Source organism: Eutrigla gurnardus (assembly GCF_963514095.1).
Source record: "Eutrigla gurnardus genome assembly, chromosome: 21".
NCBI lineage: Eukaryota > Metazoa > Chordata > Actinopteri > Perciformes > Triglidae > Eutrigla > Eutrigla gurnardus.
The window spans coordinates 3,729,708-3,749,833 of NC_139932.1; the positions used below are offsets into that span (position 1 = coordinate 3,729,708).

General features: G+C 41.7%; 1 protein-coding gene across 1 annotated transcript in view; it reads right to left on the reverse strand.

Moving 5' to 3' along the window:
• The window catches only part of trhde.1 (thyrotropin releasing hormone degrading enzyme, tandem duplicate 1), a 201,562-nt gene that overhangs the window by 13,281 nt on the left and 168,155 nt on the right, over positions 1-20,126 (reverse strand). Inside the window, exons 14-16 of the mRNA XM_084038494.1 lie at positions 8,463-8,610; positions 8,228-8,331; positions 7,973-8,080 (exon numbers count right to left, since the gene is read on the reverse strand). Coding sequence (XP_083894620.1) covers positions 7,973-8,080; positions 8,228-8,331; positions 8,463-8,610 — 360 coding nt within the window. The remainder of the gene's footprint in view (positions 1-7,972; positions 8,081-8,227; positions 8,332-8,462; positions 8,611-20,126) is intronic.

Genomic DNA, 20,126 nt, shown 5'->3' on the forward strand with positions numbered 1-20,126 from the left:
GCAGGCTGTCTGTGACTACAAGTTCAGATTCATGGATGTTGTGATAAACTGGCCTGGGAGTGTACACGATGCATGAGTTTTTGCAAATTCAAAGCTTAACTCATACTTTATCCCTGCTCTGAAAAAGCAGATTGTGGACGACGAGCAGGCCATACCAATTTTCCTTCTTGGTGACCCAGCCTACCCTCTGCTGCCTTACTTGATGAAGGAATATCCCAGAGGTGGCTCCACACCTCAAGAACAATACTTTGGGCTGTGTTTGTGTAGGGCACGCATGGTCATCGAGTGTGCTTTTGGTCGCCTCAAAGCCAGATTTGCTGCACTGAAGAGGCCTATGGACATCAATATGAAGGACCTGCCCAACGTCATTTACGCTTGCTTTGTTCTCCATAACTTCTGTGAGTACAGTAAGGAGACTGTGGCCGAACAGTCTGTGACGGGAACAATACACAGTGATAACGATGTGCAGCCTTCTACACAACGCTACAATTGTATACCAGACTGTAGTGAGGGGGAGGGAAAGGGAGTGAGAAGAGTGCTCACAAAGTACCTTGACCCATAACAAAAGACTGGCACAGACTGTGTGAATTGTTTGTCTATTTTCATTTAAAAAAAAAAAAAAAGGTTGTGAATGAGTGTCTAGTAAAAATAAACATGACAGCAATCACTTTCAGAAATCTTTTGTTTTTATTAAAAAGATGTGCAAATTAAATTATTAACTGTCCTCAGCAGACACACACACACAAACTATATACAAGAAATCAAGCGTTCGTAAAGTGCAACCGTGCACCAAAGTCAACAGTGCAGTCACTCCACATCGTTTTGCAGCAGTATGCATCTGAATGAGAATTTTGTGTCATGCTCTGGGTTGCGTGTTGGTGTGTGTGTTGGTGTAGGTGTGTGTGTTAGTGTAGGTGTGCGTGTTGGTGTAGGTGTATATCGTCGAGGTCGGCATTGTCCAGGTGGGTAATGCTGGAAGCCTGAGGGGTATTCCACCAAACTCGCTAATTAAAGCGGCGCTTACCTGGTTAAGCCTGGTTAGAACTAACGCCAACTTCCACTTGCGGCTAAACCCGTTCCATTAACGCATTTCAGCCGCGCCTTGTTGAGGCTTATTCAAGCCAGGTTAAAGTTGTCTTGTGTTACGCCGTTCACGGGATATGAAGCCAGACCAGAACCGTGAATGTCGAATCATCGAGAAAATGGCAGAAAAGACCAGCGCAAAAAATATTGATGGAACTGTATGAGGAGTACAAACCCATCATAACCAATAAAGGTAATACTGTAGTGATAAATAAAAATCGCGAGGCTGCTTGGGCAAGAATTGCCGAACGATTAAATACGGAAGTACCGTTAAGAGTAACATGTTCTAATATAACACTGGCAACGACTTCTCTAACGTGACGATAGTGTAGAGGTAACGTGCCGGCTTTACACGTGGCCGGCCACGGTTCAATTCCCGACCATGGAAGTTTGAGAAACTTCTTCCTTTGTCCGGAACTCTCTCTCTTTTCTTTTTTAGATAGGCCTAGTAAATGCATCTACATTGACCAACTCATTTATCTCAACAATTCAATGAACACATTCAATGAACCTATTAATGAACTCACCTGAAAGGAATTTATGTGGCTGAAAATTGCATGCAGCAATGCCTTTGTCATTGGGATATACATGCTATTAATAATAACATATCTATGCCTATCATGTTTTTGCAAGTTATATTTGGGTTCTGGGGAAATTGTATGACATATTTATCATAGTTAAGGTAAAATGTTGGTCTAATTCTCTGATCTAAAGACAATTATACAGGCAAAAAAAAAAAAAAAAACACACATGAGATGTCTTCGCCGAGATGTGAACCTGCGATGCCCACATCCGGGGGCAGGAGCATCACCACTCACCCAACTGGGGGCTTTAGATAACGATATGGCCAGTTGGTTTTAAACAAAATAAACGATTTATTCATATTTTTTTAATTGCAAGCGTGTATTCTTAGACGCTTGATAAAAATATAGTCTGTTTGTACTTGATATAATTTTGGTAATTTTTGGTCTTTCACGTGACGAAATCACGAGGACTAGGCTTGGCGGAACCTTCTGCTGGTACAGTTGTTTCCGACAGACGGACTTCTCTGAAACCCCCGCTAAAGTAAGCCTGATGGTTAGCCTGCCCCGGGGCAGGCTAGTTTGGTCGGATAAATTCCCATGGTTACTTAGCGGAGAGTGCCTCAAGTCACGTTGATGGAACGCAACTCTCGCTAAAGGTAGCGAGGCTTATCGAAATTAGCCCGGCTTTGCACTTAGCGAGTTTGATGGAATACCCCTCTGGTGTGGTGGGGTGCAGTGTTGTGTTCATATATGATGGCGGGTACACAGGGAATTGCCCGCTGCTGCTGTGGGGGTGCGCAAACTGGGGTCTGAGCAGCAATTCCCTCATCAGGGAAAATCCATCCTGTATGGTGCTGGTGACATTTGCTATGTTAGTGTTTATCTGTGCCATGCTGTCGGTGTTGTTCTTTTCCGACTCCACAGCCAGCTCCAACATCATCCGCTTGATTTTGAGATCTTCCTCTGCCAGGCCAGCCTGAGCTTTCCTCTTCAGCCGGTCCCCTCTGTGGCTGTCCAGTTTTGCCTTGAATAAAGCAGAGCGGAATTACATTACTACTGGGCAAAAGTTAAGGCCAAAGCTATATTTGGAGTTATGTACACACCTACACAAACGTGCATCCTTACTAATGTCCATATCAAACGGCAGTGTAGCATACTGTAGCATATAGCTGTCTTAGCTTGAAATCATGAGCCTACCTGGAGCAAAACACGGCGCCTACCTCACAACGGCAGGAGGAAGGCAGTCGAGGGATTCTCCCGAATGTGGAGATTCGGACCGCTCCGTTGTCGGTGTCGAGCACTGCGACGACGATGACGACGAGTCAGACTCCAGCAGGTCACCCGTCTCAATGCCCCCCTTGATGCAGCGTGTAGCGGGCGAGCCACCCCAGATCTCCTGGCAAAGCTCATAAAACACCATCACCACCCGTCCTTGGCCACTTCGACGTCCTGTGCTAGGCCCGTCTGTACTTGCCACGGATATTTTTTATTTCGTGGTGACCTGGCCTTTTGAAATAGCCATTGCATCGTGATGGAAGTCATCTGTGGGCTCCATCGGATACTGCTCCCGAAACGCGTTCAAGTCAACATATTTAGACTGGCACAACTCCCAGTCAACATTTTCTTGTAATTTACTCGCCTTGTAGTCGAGTATGACTCGCAGCAGCAGTTGTTCATTGTCCGTCCATACAAATGACTCAGGTTTCTTCTACTGTCTGTATACAGTGCGCAAGCTTTATGCGCATGTTCCGTCTCTTCTTCTCCATTGTTGGTGTATTTTTGTAGCAGAAACAGCGCCGCATAAGGGCCTGGAATATGTACTACAGCGCGCTGAGGCGTTTTCAGTGGATTCGTCTGGACGCGGATTTTCTTGAAACGACGCCAAGGCAAAACGGAGAATTTTTTTTTGTTTTGCTTCGTGTGGACGGCCCCTTAGAGTCATCAATGAACCTATCCCCATCCTGCATGTCTTTTGACTGTGGGAGGGTGCAGATACATGTTGCTGGAAATTATTATTTGTAGCATCGTTGATATGCAGATTAAAATCACCAACACTTCTAGCTTGATAATTAAGGTCAGAAAAGTCAGTGTGCTCAGATAAAAACAACTGACATATAGGACCAGAAGGTGGATAGATCAAAACACAATAAAACGGCTGTAGTCAGTTGTTGCTCAAAAGTGGTAAAAGCTTCTGTGCTCAACAATTGGTAGGTAAACTGATCCTTCCAGGCCACATTTTCACTTAAAAACAAAGTGTGTGAGCCTTGTCCGCCACAGACCATGCATGAATCAGAAACATTTTAGTTGTGAAGTACACGGTGTCGTTAGCACAGAAAGATTTGGGGGTGCATGAAATTTGATGGCTCATTTGTGTACCAAGGTCAGCCCATGAAAAGGGAATGAGCGCATGGCAGTGATTCTAACTGGGATGCTTGTAGGAGTGCCAAAGTGGTTCAAAGGTATGGGAGTGCAAGCTGAGATAGTGACTCGGAGGAGAGCAGTAGGAAACCCACACAAAGGGGAGCTAGACTTGTGTGTAGGGAAGGGAGGGGTACTCTTCTGGTGACGGGAAATGAGCAGGTGAGGACATGTGATGTGGGATAGTCAGTTCAAAAGAGAATGCGAGAACCTGAGCTATTTTAGTGGATACAATCTGGGCGGAAACGCTGATAAAGACCTGCCTACCGTGGACTGCAAGGGAGTCAAGGAGATTGCTAAAATCTTGTTTCAATAATTCAAATGATTGGTTGGAAATGTCGTTTTGGCCAACAACTATGGGAAGAGAAAACAATACCTGTGACGGAGTGGATGAGGGACTGACAGAACGGGGGGCTGTGATGTTGGTGTAAAGTGCTGTACGGAGCAGCGCCTCCTGTTGTGGGAGGAGTGCTGAGGTATGGCTGTTAGGATCGGTGGGGACAGTGAGCTATGGGACAGCCAAGGAGGTGGAGGAGGCCTGGTATCAGTTACTAGAGGAGGGAAGTCCTGCATCTCTAGGATATCATATTTATTCTGCAGCTGGATGTTACAGAGGAGGTGCATGATATGTGCTCCTCCCTCTCCTCCTGCAAGCATCGACCAAAATCCAGGGCTCCTGATGAGGTGGAGTGGAGCTGACAAAGGCTTTCCAGAGATCATTAGTCACTGCCCAGAGGACAGGCAGCAGTGACTCTGGGGTCTTGAGGAACTGACTAAGATGTGCTTATATATGTACATACACATACACTCAATCATAGTCGCAAATATGCATACACAAATAAGTCAACAAATGACAAGCAACGAGAAAATAAATTAAAGGTCAGTTTCCCTCCATATCCATACAGCCATCTCTCAAACATTCCTCCTTTCTTCAGCCTCTTGTAATGCATTGGACTTCATTTCCCATTAAGTAGCCCACGATATAATCATAAGCCTCTCTTATCCTTCTAAGAATATCTGTGATTTTGAAGCAGAAAGAGTCACTGAGCTTCTGGACAGAACAGTCTCCCTGTATTCTTCTTCTTCAAAAAACAAACAAACAACATTTTTAACATTTTAACACCAAAGTAAATATGACATTTAGGGATGTTGTTAAGTGTTTGCTGTGGCTTCTTGTGCAAACAGAAAGTAGGATTGAGAATGTGAGTGCAAGAGTGGACCAGGGAAGAGAATAAAGCTAAAAAGCCCTGATAAAACAGCTACAGGATTAAGTAGGACTCTCTCTGGATGCTAAGCGAGGAATTCTGATTCCATTAAAACATCCTTTACTGTGGATTTTTAAAATGCGCCAACTGGGATTCCAGTTTAATTTCTGATGGTATGATATGGTTTTTATTTCTATTGTTGGGTGTTCTATACATCAACAGAACTGACACACACACACACACACACACACACACACACACACACACACACCCACCCACACACACACACACACACACACACACACACACACACACAGTTCTCTCTCTCTATGCCCCAGCTGGTTACTGGCCTGAATCTTCAGTAAAGCAAAAAAGTCCTTCAAACTATAATATGAAATGCTGTGTGTGTGTGTGTGTGTGTGTGTGTGTGTGTGTGTTTGACCTAAATTCTCAGTAAACCAAAACTAAAAACTCGCCACAATACAGTGAGCTCAGCTGGCAGTAAACAATATATATGTATATATGTGTGTGTGTGTGTGCATGTGTGTGTGTATTTGGTGTGTACGTGTGTGTTTACCATGTGTGAGTGTGTATTCTGAGCGAGTGCAGAGTGAGTGATGCAGGGACAATTACATCATTCACCGACCTGGGAAATCATTTTTGAGATGCTCCACTTAAGAGCACACACACACACACACACACACACACACACACACACACAGAGAGAAGTACTCCTCAGACGACATCTGCCAAACACTCAAGTGTGTTTATTTATGAATATGTGCGTCTGAGCTTCTACCAGATAATTTATCATGTAAAACATTAAGCACTACTGAGTCTGTGTAATACCGCCACGATTACGATTTCATCACTTGGACAGCCACTGCTCCTCCTTCTAATACAAAGTAACAGTAATAATGTAGTTTTTCTCTCTGCAGACTAGAAAATAGAGGAGTAGAGTCTTCAGATGGATCTGAACCCATTTACTAACAAACTGAATGTGTGTTTTAAAACTGTAGAGGAGGGTTTTTTTTTTTTATCTTAAAGCTCCATCTTTCTCTCTGAAATACCTCTGCCTCCCACTCAGTTCTTCCTCCCTTAATGACAGTAAACATGTCCCTCCACCATCTGCTCCATCTGTCTGTCCATTGGTCTGTCTGTCTCTATCATGTCTAAATGTCACTGTGAAATTAGAAAATAATTTCGGTGAAGTGATAAAACACTTAAAGCACCTGGCTGAGCGACATGAGCTCTGGCAGGTACTTAAACACTCCTGTGCTGTTACCATCACAAAAACATGTCTGACCTTGACCCTCACAAGCAGCTGGCCAAACTTATTAGAGAGAGAGAGAGATGGAGAAACTGGGGAATCTTGATTGGGTCATAGATATGCATCACGTATTTATAAAATATTTAAGTGAATCAGTATCATGATTCACCACCATAGACCGTGTATATACAGTAGATCAAGGACTATACAAAGTGGACGTAGTGGTTGTTGGTTTGCGGAATCCAGTTTTGAAGCGTTCAGAATTCGGTTGTTGGCATCTTCGAATGTTTGCATCCAGTGAAGGAAGTGACCATATTTGGACTGGGGAGGAGCGACGGGTGGATCTGATGAACAGAAGCAGCAGAACGGCGCCCCGAGCAGCAACCTTACCAGATCTGGATCCCTCTGGATTCTGGTGTGAAGCTGCTAACAAAGTTAGCTTTATAATTCAGGGTCAACAAGTGTTAAAGTCACATTAGCAGCTAATTGCATTGGTACCGTGGTAGCGACGCCGTGGTAGCGACCTGTCAACATTTAACCATGTAGATGATTAATTTACAATAAAACCCCAGTGGGGTTTAACATTTGGCATTAACATTCCAGGGGGACTAAATTCTACTCATTGTCCTGGATGGGAATTGAGCCATGGTCACATGACAGCAGGGGGTTCCTGACAGCTGGTTGATGTGGGAGATGCAGGTGTGTTTGACTCATTCATGTCAAAGGTGAATCTCTTTTGGTGTCACTGTTCTGTAGTTTCACACACATAACTGTTCTTGTCCATCTTTTTTTTTTTATTTGAATTTTTTTTTTTTTTATAGGAGTCAGGTAAACGCAAAGTCTGGTCAGATGAGCTCTCTCCACACAGGATAAAAAATCACTCAGTAGAGCATGATTTATATTTTTTTAAATCCCCACAAAAACTCTTCTTACAAACAACCATAAAATCAATCAAGTTTCAGCTGTTGATCCTCGGTGTGCCGGGTCGGCTGCGCTCTGACCCGCTCCGTGAGTCGGTGTCCAGCTCATGGAGCCTGCTAACAACAGCGCTTAATTAACATAGTGTAAGAGTCACACGGACCGGCTTTCACACTTTTCCAAAAGTGGAGCGTATGCCCATCTCGCGAACGCGAATGTAGACTCAGTTGATTTCGGGTTTAAAATGCATTGTAACGCGCGTTACTGAGATTTGTACCGAGTAAAATATTACCAGTTTTTTTTTTGTAATGCCTGACATTACCGCGTTACAGCAAAACGTTATGCATTACAGTAATGCATTACTTTTGTAACACTGGTCGTATTAAGAACCAAACCATGATGTTTTTTAGTGAACCTAACAACGCACTTTTGTAGCGCGTTTTGATTTGTTTCAAATAAAGAAACTGCAACCGTTCAGTCAGGAAAAAAAATGCGTAACTGATGCAGTTTAGTTGTATAAAAATGTCGACTATATCATGGACATGTATTCCTACCTGTTCTTGTTGCTGGAGATCCAATCAGAGATGTATGCGACGGCCTGGCGGTGGCACTGTTTGTTCCCGAAGCTACATGCTAACATGATGAGCTCCCTCTGTAACTCCCTGAAGAGAGGAGGGAGACGAGGACAATGTGAGATCAGCACAACTCTTCTTTGACATTTCACAGAAAACCTCTCATGTGGATGATGGATATCAGTGTGAGCCTGATGTCGATAGAAGTGTGTGAGAGTGTGTGGGTGTGCCGCATACTCAATCTGGTAGGACCCCTGGAGCATGTTGCCCTCGCTGCTGGGGCCGTTGGTTGGCCAACCCATCTGATGGTACCGCGACGCAACCTGCTTCAGCACATAGTCCTGGTAACACACACACACACACACACAAACATTAAGAGTTCATTAACAGCTGTCATAGCTGCCATGATGGAGCCGTTACTGACTGACTTATTGACTGAAGGATAACAGTAATTGATTGATCGGGTGTTTACACTGAACAGGCTGTATTCGTCTGTGCGGTCCAGCAGTTTGTCCAGCTGGTAGAGCGCTCGGCTGGCAGAGTGCCACGGCAGGAAGGACGGCTCCTCCGGCAGGTAGCCAATCAGCTGCAAGGGAACGCCCTGTGGGAGGTACCCGGCCCTGAGAAAGACAGCGAGTTTGAACTGTATAACCACCGTACTGCTTTAAATCGAAACAAGAAAATCAACTCTTGTTTGAGAAAGAAAAAAAAAACACAATCGGTCCATCAGTCCCTGTTTTCTTACCCTGAATGCATTTATTGATAATACCAGTACGAGGAAACAGATCCGACATTACAATGGAGTTTTTTTTCCAATCGATCTCTCCAACTTTAATTATGCCCAAAATAAACGAGGTCACAAACAGTTTTCTAGTCTAAACATGCTACGCTGTCTCCAGCCTGCTTCAACACAACATCTTATAACCTTTCAGGATCCATTATCCATCGCAGGATTCTTATTTTTCCCCACCACTAGACATAGTAATGACCTGCTGGCTATAGAAACAAGTGGATGGTCAAAACAGAAATACCTTTGTGCCAAAAGACAGAAGAAGAAGACAGAATTAGTCTAATTAAGGACCAAAATTGGGGTTTCCTTCCACCCTAAAAGTCTTGTGTAACTTATTAATTTTCAGCTTGGTCAACGAGCCATAAACATATTTCTGTTGAGTGTTTTTTCCCTAATTCTGCAATTGTCTGCATTAAAGACAATGTGAGCAGAGACCTCTGTCTCTGTCTCTAGTTTCTCCACATAGTCTGGTCTGGTCACTGGACTAATATGAGCTACTATATGAACAATATCCCTGTAATTACAACTGATGTAATGACATCTCATTATTTAATAACTTGACAACATGTAATAAACTTTCATTATGTATATAACACCCACCAAAACATAATTTTTCATGCGCATGATTCTAGAGATAGAAGTATATTCTGCTTCTTTAACATGCCTTCTTTAAGACGAGTAGAAAAGAAATAATACATATTAATGAGCAAATTATTTTATCTGACTAACACTGACTAACAAGGAGGATTGATTCTGGATGCAGCCTATGTTTTCATTGGGTTAGTGTTCATTTGTAAGAGGTGAAGAGAGAAGATGAATATTGATCGTTCTCTGCTCTCCTTAAAATAATGAATATTTCATATTTTCGATTCTGAAGTTGGAGTCTATTTGTTTCACATCATTTATCCGTTGGTGGTATCCATACCTCTGACCTAATGTCTCTCTGCCTCTTTGTATTCAGCACAGATTAGAGGTGAAAAAAGAACTCAAAAATCTGAAGGCACGACACGGCAGACAAAAACATTGTTTGGCCAATTGGTTCATTTTGGGCTATTTTGCTTCCATAACACGTCTTTTGTCAATCTAGTGGAAATAAATTATTTATTTTATTACATTACATTACATACTATTTTCATCTGTACATTTCCCCTAAATTCCCAAGTCAAGAGAAATCATTTCATAAAACTTTTAATATAAAAAATAACTGTCTTAATGTCAGCAATCAACTGGGGAAGTTTCATTCTTACTTTTACTCAAGTGATGGGAAAAGATTCACTCACTTAGTCAACTGAACCGAAACAATCTGCTGTCTCCATTCACCCGGATCGCTCCCTGCTAACACCAAGGCCACGTATACTCATTAAAAAGACCAATTGTATCACTCGCTACTCTCTTTGTTACCTATAAAATCTCATTCTAACATTCCTTAGTCCATCAGTTGACCCCGAGCAAGGAGCTGCTATAAGTCATCACAGACGGCGGAGGTTGAAACAGCAGACACAGACTCACACAGCCTGACTGACTGAGTGAATCTGCTTCCCGAGAAACTTAGAGTCACATCGCTGATGCTGAAGTGTGTCAGACGTCCACAGCAAATCATGCTATTAAAATGCACGTTTTACTCACTCTGTTTCGACAATAGGCTAGTGTTTGTTAACGTCCCAGAAATGTATGCAATGTCTCTTTTCTTTTATCAAAATGAAAAATCCATTCCAATCCACTTTATTTTTGTAGTACGATTTCAACAAACACAAGTGCTGCACAACAAGTGCAAAAGAAGCACAATAAAAAGATGAAGTACACAATAGAAAGATAAAAGTAATCAGGGTTATAAAATGCAGTGCCAGCACAAGATAAAAAAAATATATAAATTGTAAATATAATAAATTGTATATGATAAAAAATAGATTGAGTTGAGTTTCGTACCTCCAAGTACTACTAGCTTTTGTCTATTGTCTTCGAAATTTACGTAATTTACTCATTTTACATTCCATATCTTCAAAGGCAGTTTTCTCTCAATGAGTTTTGATCTAGAAATCTCCACTACATAGCAGCCCACTGTCATTTAGCCTGAGCAGACTCCTTCAACAATATGTATTTTGGTCCCACTCCATGTATTGATTTACAAACAAGCAGCGTTGCTTTATATTTAATCTGTGGCTGACAGGAAGCCAGCATAGTGTCTTAAGAGTCGGCATGATGTGATCCGACCTTTTGGTCCCTGTCACAACACAGCGCTTTGATGCTCTTTCTGGGGCACCCTGTCAAAAAGACCAACCGTCTGTCAAAATGTGCCAATGATTCTTTGACATGATGTCCCAGAGTTCGGCTATATTTGTGATGATTCAGATGAAAACACCCATTTTGGTTGGATATATATAAAAGAAACAACTGGTCATATCAGACTAAGTAAGAATGGATTTCATTTAAAAAAAAGTGCTTTTATTGCTTATGAATTCAACTTCTCATTTGTGTGGCAAAGTTTGTATTATTAGTTATTTTAAAAGGTACAACAGACAAATCAACCAAACACAGTTTTCTATGAAAACATACACCATGGCAGCTCGCGAGTTAATTATATAGTATATATAATAGTAATTTCCCAGCATAATAATAATAATAATAATAATAATAATAATAATAATATTAGTATTTAACTCACATCCTAGCTACCATACTTGAACTATGTCAGTGTGTGCAATACAACGCAAGTGTTTTATTTTAAAACAGCATGCCAAAAAATAGCTGAAGAAAATGAACTGAAAAAAATGAAATAATAAATATATAATTATAATAATAACACACTTTTGATGCATCGGGCATTCCGTACGAAAGTCTTTCTGGCCTCTGACTCTTTTTTTTTATGAAAGAATGTGTGTGTATGTGTTAGAGAGTGTGTTAGAGAGTGAGCGTGTGTGTGTTAATAACTACTGTATGAGCACATTCAGAAAAACTTGGCCTCTAAATGCCACCTGAGCTATTATCGTCGCCCGGGTTACGTCCACCTCCGCATGAATATTTACGAGCGTTCTTTGTGCATTCATTAACATTCCTGACGTTTTTGGAGTGGGAAGCTCCGTCGACCTTCAGCCCCACCCACAACTCTCGAATAATTATGAGGCAGGCAGTCAATATGCCAAAGTGAACTCGAAGAGCCGATGTTAGTGTTATTGCTTTTAGTGTAATTATTAATGTTGAGAGAAGTGACCAGTGAGAAAGCTCTGCAGGGGACTTTATGATGATGTCACAGCGATTGAGGCCGAGCGGCGACCTTTACTGAAGAGCTGTCAATCAGAGTGAGTGGCAGACGAACAGAGAGGGAGGGGATTTCATGTTCTTTCACCCACATTGTTTTATGGACTGTTTTCAATCTACAGTGAAAAGTGACAGTTTGTGGCAGACGTAGTTTGTCTGAGGGGCACCAGCATGTAGAAGCTTCTCTAGCACATGGCATTAATACAGTAATACAGTACATCCTGTCAGATCACAAAATTGAAAGTATTTAAAATCTAAAAGTACAGAAATAGATTCCATGACTAATTCAGAGGATCTTGAAATTTCTGTTAAATGAATTTCTGTTGATGTTATCAGATCAATGAGATAAGTGGAGAAGACAATTGTAGTCAAAGCACTTTCAACAATGAAGTACATCCCTGTTATTCCCTATGTGTTTTATAACTTCCCATTGATAATAACGAGTCCTAACAACGTGATCTAAGCTTCTATTTAGGGCTCATTTTCTCAAGTGATAGAAATCAACATCCTGGTAATGAACTACAATACATGCTTTTTATTGGTCAGAACGTGGAACCTCGTTACAAGGGATCAGCTGTGAATGAACTGATTCACACGAGAAACTGAAACATAAAATAATGGTGAGTGTGTGTGTGTGTGGGGGGGGGGGGGGGGGGGTAAAACTAATGATTCAGTGGGTGGGTTACTCATACAATTTTCTCTATTTTAACGGCACTCATTACTGCACTGCACTCATTTTGATTTCCATTTGACTTGTTCACGTTTTCTCCACTGAAAGGGCTCCCTACAGTTCACTCGATTTACTTTTTCTCAACTTGAAGGGCATCTAAACGGTACTTGTTTTCTCCATTGGAAGGGCCACTTAGAGTTCACTTGTTCACTGAAGGGCAGAGGGCTTTTCTTTCAGTGGAAGAGCCTCCCAGAATCAATCAATCAATCAAACTTTATTTATAGAGCACTTTTCATACACCAGGTGTGCAGCAGAAAGTGCTTTACACAAGAAAGATAAAAACAATTAAAAAAAAAACCTCCCTCCCACCCTCCATACTACATACACGCACATACACACACACACACACACACACACACACACTCACACACACACACACACACACCCACAAACACATACACATCTGCACACTCTTACTACTGGCAATAGGGAGACATGGCAAGGCACTGAGGATTGAGGGAGCGCCGTCGTTGGGGCCATCCACGTTGGGAGGAGCCACAGTCTCTGCCACAGGGGGCACCTGTGCCCAGGCCCTCCGACCCTGACAGACAACAGCTGGTTGGGCCGAAGGGACCCAAGCACAGCACCCCCAGCAGCAGCCCGGACTCAGCTCCCAGCGTGAAGCACCCCCCTGAGGAAACTCTAGAGTTAAACCTTAAAAACTAAAGACATAAGATAGGATAAAACCCTAAACAAAAGATAAATAAAGGGAGTGAACGGATAAAAGGATAAGAATAGGTAAGATAATAAATAAAATAAAATAGAACCGTAGGTAAATAAAACAAATAAAATGATTTAACGTTAAAATCGTCTTAAAAAACAAGATAGAAGGAACAACATAAAATACGATAGAACCACATAAGAATTGAAAAGGAATTTAAAATATTAGTTAAAAGCCTGATTAAATAGGTGTGTCTTTAACCTGCCTTTAAAAATGTCAACAGTCTCTGCAGACCTGAGGTTCTCCGGCAGGCTGTTCCACAGGTGGGCTGTAGTGGCTAAATGCTGCCTCACCGTGGGTTTTAGTTCTTACATGTGGTATGGATAAAAGGCCAGTGCCAGAGGACCTCAAGGTCCGCGAGGGTTGATATGGTAAAAGCAGTTCAGATAAGTAAGAGGACGCAAGGCCATTAAGACATTTAAAAACCAGTAAAAGAACCTTAAAATTGATCCTGAAGCGTACGGGCAGCCAATGCAGCGATTTTAAAGCTGGTGTAATGTGCTCCCGCCCTCTGGTCCTCGTCAGCACGTGTGCGGCTGAGTTCTGTATTAATTGGAGATTTAGAGTACTCTTTTTGGGAAGACCAGAGAGCAGGGCATTACAATAATCTAGACGACAGGAAATAAAAGCATGCATTAGCACCTCCGTACTGGCCTGGGAGAGAAACGGGCAGACTCTGGCTATGTTCTTAAGATGATAAAAACTATTTTTGTCATATTATTATGTGGGATAATATTCAGCTCAGAATCAAAAATCACGCCCAGATTTTTTACTGATTGTGTTGGTTTAAGATCTTGAAATTTTTGTAAAAGTTTCTCTCTCTGGCCTTCAGGACCTATAACTAAAACCTCAGTTTTCTCCTGGTTGAACTGTAGGAAATTTACTGCCATCCATGACTTGATGTCTATATTGCAGTTAAAAAGGGCATCAATTTGCCCTGTGTCATCAGGAGACACGGCCATGTACAGTTGTGTATCATCAGCGTATCAAAATTGACCCTTGGGGAACCCCACATTCACTTTCATGGGTTCCTGAGGAACATGTATCCATACTTACATAAAAACATCGGTCTGTGAGATAAGAACAAAACCAGCTGAGGACAGTACCAGAGAGGCCGACCAGATGGCTGAGTCTGTTTAATAAAGTGTGATGGTAAAAATCTTTAAAAGTGCTTTCTTGGTACTGTGGTTTCTCCTAAAACCAGACTGATGTTTCTCCAAGATGTTATTTCTGTTTAAAAAGTCATTAACTTGGTTAAAAAACAGTTTTTCTAAAATTTTACTTAAAAACTGTAAGTTGGATACAGGTCGGTAGTTATTAAAAACCTTGGGATCGAAGTTGCTCTTCTTCAGAAGGGGCTTCACCACCGCCGTTTTAAAGGCGGTGGGGAAGACACCCGTCTGAAGAGAGCAGTTCATGATGTTTAAAAACTGTGCCTCGAAGAATCCATAAAACGATTTTAAAAATGATGTGGGAATGGGATCTAAAAGGCAGGTTGTTGGGTTTACTTGGGAGAATACTCGACCAAGTGTCCTTGCATCAACCAGGGCAAAACTCTCCAGTGTTACCTCAGGTAAGGACATCAGTTCAGGTGTGTTAACAGATAAAACTTGATGGGATAAAAGGCAGGATCTGATGTCCCTGATTTTGGTTCTGAAGTGGTCTGCAAAGTTCTCACAAAGATCATCTGTGGGTGTCTTAAAAACTTCCTTTGACTTAGAACCTGTTAAAATATTGAAGGTGGAGAAGAGGAACCGGGGGTTGTTTTTATGGTTGGTGATGAGTTTTGAGAAATGGGAAATTCGTGCCTTTCTGACTGCATTATTGTAGGTTTTGAGTTGTTGACGTAAAATGTCATAGTGGACTGTTAATTTACTTTTTCTCCATCTCCTCTCAGCACTCCTGCATTTTCTTTTTAGTTCACTGATTTCATTGTTTTTTCTCCAAGGGGTTAGAGGTTTTCTTTTTATTGTTTTTGTTAAAACAATAAGGTCATTTGTTATATTTTATCCACTGGACATGCACACTACAGGGTACTTTGTCATGTTTTCTGCACTGGAAAGGCACCCTATCACCCTTTATCACGTGTTCTCCACTGGAAGGGCACCCTAGAGATTCATTTGTCATGTTTATCCACTGGAAGGGGAATTTAGCATGTTTTCTACATTGAAAGGGCAATCTGGAGAACATTTATCACATATTCTATCCTGGAAGGGCACCATAGAGGGCACTTTATCATGTTTTCTCCACTGGAAGGGAACCTAAAGGGTATTTTATCATGTTTTATCATTTTATCTCCTTGAAGGCACTTAACACTTTCTCTTCTGGAAGGGCACCATAGGGGGCTTTTCACACACAAGCACACACACACACACACACACACACACACACACAAACACACACACACACACACACACACACACACACACACACACACACACACACACACACACACACACACACACACACACACACAACTCCACAGAGAGTTAATCTGTTTGAGATAAGACTCTGTAAGTCTTTGAGGAGCCAACAAAACTCTCAACTCCAGTCATATTTCCATAATCTGCCTCGTTTCCAAGGTGCATACGGTAATCTCTTTACCCATCATGCACCTGGAGCTCTGAGGCTATTACCATAATCCTGCACTTTCTGTTTACGAGTGACAGAACTAAACCTGAAGGTGGAGGAGAGGGAGAGATAGCGGTCGCCACTCAAGACGCACACCGTCACGTCATATGTGGTCGTTTGTGATCCATCGTCAAGGCAACAGCTTTCTGTCATATTTGCTTTGGAAGTGTTTCTTCTTTTGTGCCTCTATATTTTCTTGTTTCTGTTCTTGCAGAGAAAAAAGGTAATCTAAATCAAGTAATCTATAATGCAAAGTACAATTCTCCCGATTCCATTGTTATTGTAATTGTAAACGTGCAAATCCTGGAAAATCCTGAAGGACTGAGAAATAAAACCCTGAACATACAGAAAATGTCAATCCTGAAAGACCTGAAGTCTTCCACTCTTTTGGATAATACACTTTGTTTTTGTTTGTTTTTTGTGCTTTTTTTGCGGGATTTAACTCTGACTCTTTTATCCAAAGCGACTTACAATAAGTACATTTGTTAGAAGAAAGTGCAACAGTCTATCACTATTAGTACAGTAAGGATTTCACAAGAACAAGTTTCAAACACGTCCAATTGCTAAGTTAACCTGTAGCTGATATACAACAGAGTATATTCTAAGTAAGTGCCAGTATATACAAAAAAGCATTGAGTACTGTTAGGAGGGGGGAGGGGTAGTAGAGGGAGGAGGCTTAGCAGAGTCCAGGTGAACAACAGGGTCTTGAGTCTCTTACGGAAGTCTCTGCTGTCCTCACATGTCTTACTTGCTGTCTTGTAGGAGAAGACACAATCTTGTGTGTTTGGTAAATATGAAACCAAAGCCAATAGCCAGTACGTTTATCTTAGCATAAAGACTGGGACATGTGTTGCATGATCCCACCTCCCACCCTCAAGATTAACTTCTATACAGAGCTAAAAGTCTGCCAGCACTTGGTCATTACCAATATGTATCAATGCACTTTGGGTTTAAACCTCTCCAATACAGCTCCTCAGAGGAGGAACCCTGTTGATTTTAATCAATCTTGAACCTCTGGACAAATTTCACACTTGGTGAGTTTCAATAGGAGGCTAATCTGTTCGGTTCTGTTCACAGAGAGGCAAGAAAGTGCATGAGGAGATTAAAGATTTTCAATTTTCCCTCTCATTTACGGTCTGTGTGTGTGTGTGTGTGTGTGTGTGTGTGTGTAAGTGTAGGTGTGTGTGTGTCTCTCAGTGTCGTCATCTTAACGAGCTCATTAACTCGTTAACATCGTTAAGGGCCAGTTAATTGTTTGTCCATTAGCCATTAGCAAGGCTCAGTGGAGAGCTAACGAGGGACTGTTGGAGTCACACACACACACACACACACACACACACACACACACACACACACACACACACACACACACACACACACAGAACACAAAGAGAAAAGAGAGGCAACATCCATCACTGTTTAAGCACGCTCTCACAGAGACACAGCCATTTATTGCGGCTTAGCTGCTGCTAAACTAGCCTCACACACAAACACACACACACAGTCCTGCCGCCACCAATCAGCATTTAGTTCCATATGGATCGCTCACGCCTCAGCCAATCAAACCGCTCACTGCTGAAATCATTTAAGAATTGAAAGATCAGCAATCTAAATAACGCTCGGAAACTGATCTCAATGAGTTTGGTGGTAATCTCACAGCTTTGGCCCACATTTCTAAAAGAAGTTGATTTTAGATTTAGGAAAATTGCAACATTTAATTGTTTTCATCCGATAGGATAATTTCCCCAAAGGCATCAAAGAATAAAAATATAAATCTACCTTCACCTTGTCAACCCTCAACTTTCCTCAACTCTCCTCAGCGTGGGGTTAGCAGAGAAAACTCATCAGAGAAAACCCATCAGAGATGTTACCCTTTCTGTTGTAAACATCCATTTTTTGGTTCAATTTGTGTTTGTAGGTGTATTTGTTAATGTAATTGTGCTCAGTTACTTTGGCATCACAGTTTACACTCACTTCCACCTTTTACCTCCAAATTTAACGGTTTAGATCATCTGGATGAACGGCTGTAAGTCTTGTGTTTGGTGACCTTTCTCAGCAATCACAGCTTGTTTCAATGGACTCAGCTATGAATACAAAACACAAGTTATGATTTAAAACATAAACCACATTTAACTGCCTTAACTCCCTGGACCTCGAATGGAACATTCTCATCCCTATCAAACTTTTTTGATATTTTGCTGAATAGTTTACAAGCCTCCCATGTCTTTAAAGGGTCGGTTCAATGTAAGCAAACAATATTATTTTACCAGGTTTTGAGATAGGCGTCTCTGACATATCTGCTTTAATGCCATGGCAATGAGTAGAAATATATAATTGGAAAACGTTGTTGTTCTTTGAAAAAAGTACAATATTTAGTACTGTACTTGAGTAAATGTCTCCCTGAACTACTATGACAACTGAGAATCCACTACACTGTGTCTCCCAATGTGGCATAGTGACGCTCAGTGTTACCATAGCGACAGATGCAGACTGATGTCAGAGCGTCATCTGCTGTCAGTGTGAATATTAACAGATCTGTAGTTCTGTTTCTCTTTCTGTATAGATGGAAACCTCCTGGTGAGCTCCTAACTCATGGACACAGACACACACACACACACACACACACACTGGAAGAGAGGATGACGTTGCAGTTCCTCATTCAACATGACAGAGGACAGATGGCTGAGGGAGAGAGAGATACAGAAAAGGGAAAGAGAGACGGCTGTAGATTGAGTTATGGGGTTGGTGTCACACTAGATTTTGGTTACAGTGTTCAAAGAGCTTCAGGCTGAAAAACATGACGATGAGAAACAACACACTCCACAAGCTCCGTCTCCCTCACTCTCCCTCGCTCTCTCCGGCTGCAGCCTGGCTGATCGCTCATTCATCACAGTTTCCGTCTGGCTTAGGTTGTTTTGGCTTTTCCTTTTCGTAAGTACTCTGAATGCAGCAGCAGGTGTTGGTCGTCTTAATTTGGTCTTATTCTGACCCTCATGACTCCCTTCACCTTAAGAACTACAGAACAAGAGGAGACTCGGACTAAATGTGTTTTTACAACTCCTGTACCACTTCACTGACAATGCCATTTGTAGAGCACTTTTCCCAATTTTCTTTGTATTTACTGTTATGTATCTCTGCCTTTTGAATGAATAGGAGACTGAAAACAAAGGTTCAATAGACGATCGGCTGAGTATTTGATTGGTAATGGTAATTGGTAAATGACATGAAAAGCGACTTATTTCTCAATTATTTCTCTCCTTCAATCACAGCTTTGAAAAGTGAAGACAATGCTGAAGTGCCTTAAAGACTGCATTAATTTTAATGGCCATAGAGGTTGCATAAATAAGTCTGATTGCATGGAAGTCTATGAGAAAATGAGCCCACTTCTCTCTTGATTAATTATCTCGGGAAACATGACTGTCTGATATTGACTCAAACAGCTGGACTGGCTGCTATGACAATATTTGAACACATAACACTCTATTCATTATTGTTATATCTTGTTAACAAAACAATGTTTAAGGCCTCATGTTTTCTTTCACTTAAAATAATGATCCCCACAAAGTGAGGCACACAGCCTATTAATTAAACACTGTTATCACAGAGTGCAGGTATTGCTATCAGGACCGAAAAAAGCCAAATCAGGTTATAGTCTGCATTCCCAAATCCTGACACTGAAGCTGGTAAATAGTTTTGAATGACTACCTCAGCTGTGGTGGCAGATTTGCAAAACATGCACATGTAATTGTAGGACCTGAGGAAATAATGCAAAAGAGAAACTCCACCCAAACCTTCTGGTGCAAGGCATCATCGTTAATCCTTGAACCACCGAGCTGCACTTATCTAGTGGATGTGGCGGAGGGATCAATGCTCCATCTCAACGCTTCGTGTCTGAATGTAAATGTGTATGTGAATCCATAAGTCTTAGCTGAACTCACATACAGGATATAAACCTCTGTATTCACAGCTGTCAAACTGCATGTACATCATCAGCACATCCTTGATTCTG